This window comes from Protopterus annectens, chromosome 6.part0, assembly GCF_019279795.1.
Source record: "Protopterus annectens isolate FY-2018-M chromosome 6.part0, PAN1.0, whole genome shotgun sequence".
NCBI lineage: Eukaryota > Metazoa > Chordata > Ceratodontiformes > Protopteridae > Protopterus > Protopterus annectens.
The window spans coordinates 1,746,333,863-1,746,337,017 of NC_056737.1; the positions used below are offsets into that span (position 1 = coordinate 1,746,333,863).

Consider the following 3,155-nt stretch of genomic DNA (forward strand, 5'->3'; position numbering starts at 1 on the left):
AAAAGCCTGGCTGAGTACTTGTTCCCTCTGAGTTGGTGTTACTATTGAATTGGATCACCAGATGTTAAAACAGATGCCAAATCAGGGATTTTCGCTTATTCTTGTGTCATTTTTAGCAGACAATTTTTTTTCCTTTATTGCTTTCTCAGCTCTTGTTAAATTCGGTATTTCTTCTCAGCAGGCTGTGTGGTTAAAGCAAACAAATGCTAAATGGGACACATTTTTTATGATATTGCTCCAACTGAAACAGTTCTTTCACAGATCTATACACTGAACTTTTGTTATAGGTACGTACTTTTACATCATTGTGTGGTGATATGGGCCATAATTCATGTGGTTGTTTTCCTTGCCTTTTTCAAAGCCTTGTCTCTTTTGATACTGAAAATAGAGACATTTGAGTAAAGGAAACAAAGCGTTATCTTTGTAGCTATACCTGCTTCAGAAATAATTACAAGGCTTTATTGCTACAGAAAGGAGATAGCCATGCATGGCCAGGAAGGGTGGTATAAATGACAGGAGGACAGAAGACCTAATTTACTGCTAGTCTGAGGTGGTGTGGGAGTTGTATCCCTTTAAATGCAGGTATAAAATACATAGGCTAAACAATTAAATGCAGTTGGGTTGAGTTAACACTTCATGTTTGTTGATTCCCCTTAACTATAAGTATCCTTCATCCAGTTGTCTCTTTGAGTTTTTTGGCTTTTTCATTTAGGAGTACATTTCAGGTAATGTCTGTTTTGTGTTGGTCTGCAGTAACTTTTGAGAGTTGTAATGTCTTGTTTGTGTTCTAATTGTGACTTTTGTATGCTATCCCTTGTAGGATAGAGGTGGTTTCTAATGCTGTTCTTGAGAGTTAAAGCTTTGCCTTTTTTTTTTACTTTTTTGAAAATATTTAAAAACTGATTCATATTAAGGCTCTCCCTGTTTTATTCTGAAAGCTAGTAGTGTTAACTTTTGCCAAGATATCTCTCCATTATATCTTACATTTTAAAGTGAAGGTTCCCCAGTATTTTACCATTCTGAAGATACTTTCATATTATGAAGTGAAGCCTGGTCTAGAAGGTTCCCCAGTATTTTACCATTCTGAAGATACTTTCATATTATGAAGTGAAGCCTGGTCTAGCTTCTGCAAAGTAAGTATCTTGTATTGTAAATATTAGTGATGTAGACTTGCTCACACCCTATTTTTGTAAGGTAAAAGGTTTACCTCTCTGCTTATGTTTGGCTACTTTCATGCTAACTAGTACCTGGTGAGGGGTTTGTGCTTCAATGACTTATAAAATGTATACCTTATGTTGTCTGAAACGAATCTTATGTTGTCTGAAATGGTAAAGGTGTTTTCACATCTGGTATTTAGTGCCTGCATCTGGAATTCTGCGTTTCACAGCTGCTCCAGAACTGGGCTGAAGGGTAGCATGTAGATAATGCAATACATAATGCATTGTTTGTAATGGTGCCTGCTTTGAGGGGGAATGGGGGAAATGATACATTACACTGCTTGCAAACCGTAAGGGATGTGTTTGTATATTGCATAAGTGTAGTGGCCCAGTAGCTTCTCCTTAGCATTGCCCTTGTTGTTTTTGGATTGTAGGTAGCTTGTAAGAATTATTTTTGATTTCTACACTGTATACCAGCTAGCAAAACTACCTGGTATAAATCCTGTCCTCTTGTTGTGATTGGAGCTTGTGGAGATTAAACTTTAACTTTTCTGGCTGTTAAATAACCATATAACCACTGCATCAGAAGCCTTAAATACAAACCCCTTGTGCTCTCACTGGAATGCACAGTGTAACTCAATTCTAGTCCTGGTACTTCAGAATGGATAAATGAACTTTGTGTAGATGGCTTGAGGTGGTTGTCCATTAACTTAAGGACATGGATTTAATGCAAGCTGACATTTAATCTGCATACCACTAAAACTGCCCTAGTGGGCTACCTACTTGTAGCATGTAGCTTACTGCCTAATGCAGAAGTTTTTGTATAGCTCTAAAAATATTGGGCTGGGCCTACTTTTTAAGGCTATAGTGGGAGTTCATTTTGTTGCTTGAATCTAAATGTCAAATGTATTTCATTTATTCTTAGAACAACAAACATGAAGTTTGCTTCTATGCCTATCAAGAAGGCTATGACTGCCAACAGCTTTGAGAAAACAAAACCATCCCTGAAGAGGAAGGGGATGAAGGGGAAAAGAAAGGGAACTTATTCTGCCTATATCCACAGGGTCCTTAAACAGGTGAGCTGTTTTAATTGGCTTCTGTTTTGTAGGGTCAGATCTCTTGCAAAAGTTCTAACCCTCCTCTGAAGACCTGGCCTGTATTGTAGGGTTAAGTTCTAAACTGGTAATGGGTGGTGTGTTGTGAAATCTAACAAAGTCCTTTCTCTCTCTCTCTCTCTCTCTCTCTGTAGGTTCATCCAAACACTGGTATTGCCACTAAGGCTATGACCATAATGAATTCCTTTGTGGGGGACATCTTTGAACGGCTAGCACTGGAGGCAGCTAGGCTTGCAGCCTTGAACAAGAGGAGCACAATTACTGGCCGGGAAATCCAGTCTGCTATCAAACTTGTTGTTCCAGGAGAACTGTCCAAGCATGCTGTGTCTGAAGGGTCAAAGGCAGTTTCCAAGTATACAAATTCAAAATGAGTGGTGCAAACTAAAGGGAATTTGTTTTATAAATTTTGCACTTTTAATATTTTAAATAAAGAATATTTTAATTGTTATCTTTGTGCTTCATTTTAATGTATACATGGGCTAATCTGAATTGTATGGTTACTGAAACTTGGTATTGTCATCAATTTAAGGTACATGGCTACATCAATGGCAGTCTATTTACACATCTAGGGATAAGAATCTTTCTTTGGAATAGGACTACTAGAGCCCCTGGGTTATACTTGTGTGGATGGCTTACCAATCTCCTAATCCCTGCTCTTGTGCAAGAGGTCCTCTTGGGCAAGATTGCCCCCCCCCCATAAAATTTCCTTTGAGCTATGATCCTGGCTGTGTAAACTGCAAGGTGACTAAAGCCTCTCCTGGCACCTTAGTTTTGTATACTGTCTGAGTGGGCCAGCAATAAGCACTACTGGTCCAGAAATGGGCCAGCAATAAGCACTACTGGTCCAGAAATTGGCCATTTGGGCAGTTCCACTTTCTAGTTT

At 38.7% G+C, this 3,155-nt stretch overlaps 1 protein-coding gene across 2 annotated transcripts; it reads left to right on the forward strand.

The window, feature by feature from the left end:
* Positions 1 to 631: 631 nt before the first annotated feature.
* Positions 632 to 2,720, forward strand: LOC122804114 (histone H2B-like). 2 transcript variants are annotated; one of them, XM_044073763.1, is made up of 3 exons: positions 632 to 725; positions 2,083 to 2,233; positions 2,407 to 2,720. In XM_044073763.1, exons 2-3 carry the CDS (start codon positions 2,093 to 2,095, stop codon positions 2,641 to 2,643), a joined length of 378 nt encoding a protein of 125 aa, XP_043929698.1. In that variant the 5' UTR covers positions 632 to 725; positions 2,083 to 2,092; the 3' UTR covers positions 2,644 to 2,720. The 2 variants fall into 2 exon arrangements, with proteins under 2 accessions (XP_043929698.1, XP_043929699.1); XM_044073764.1 differs by lacking the exon at positions 632 to 725 and adding an exon at positions 994 to 1,133.
* Positions 2,721 to 3,155: the final 435 nt, after the last annotated feature.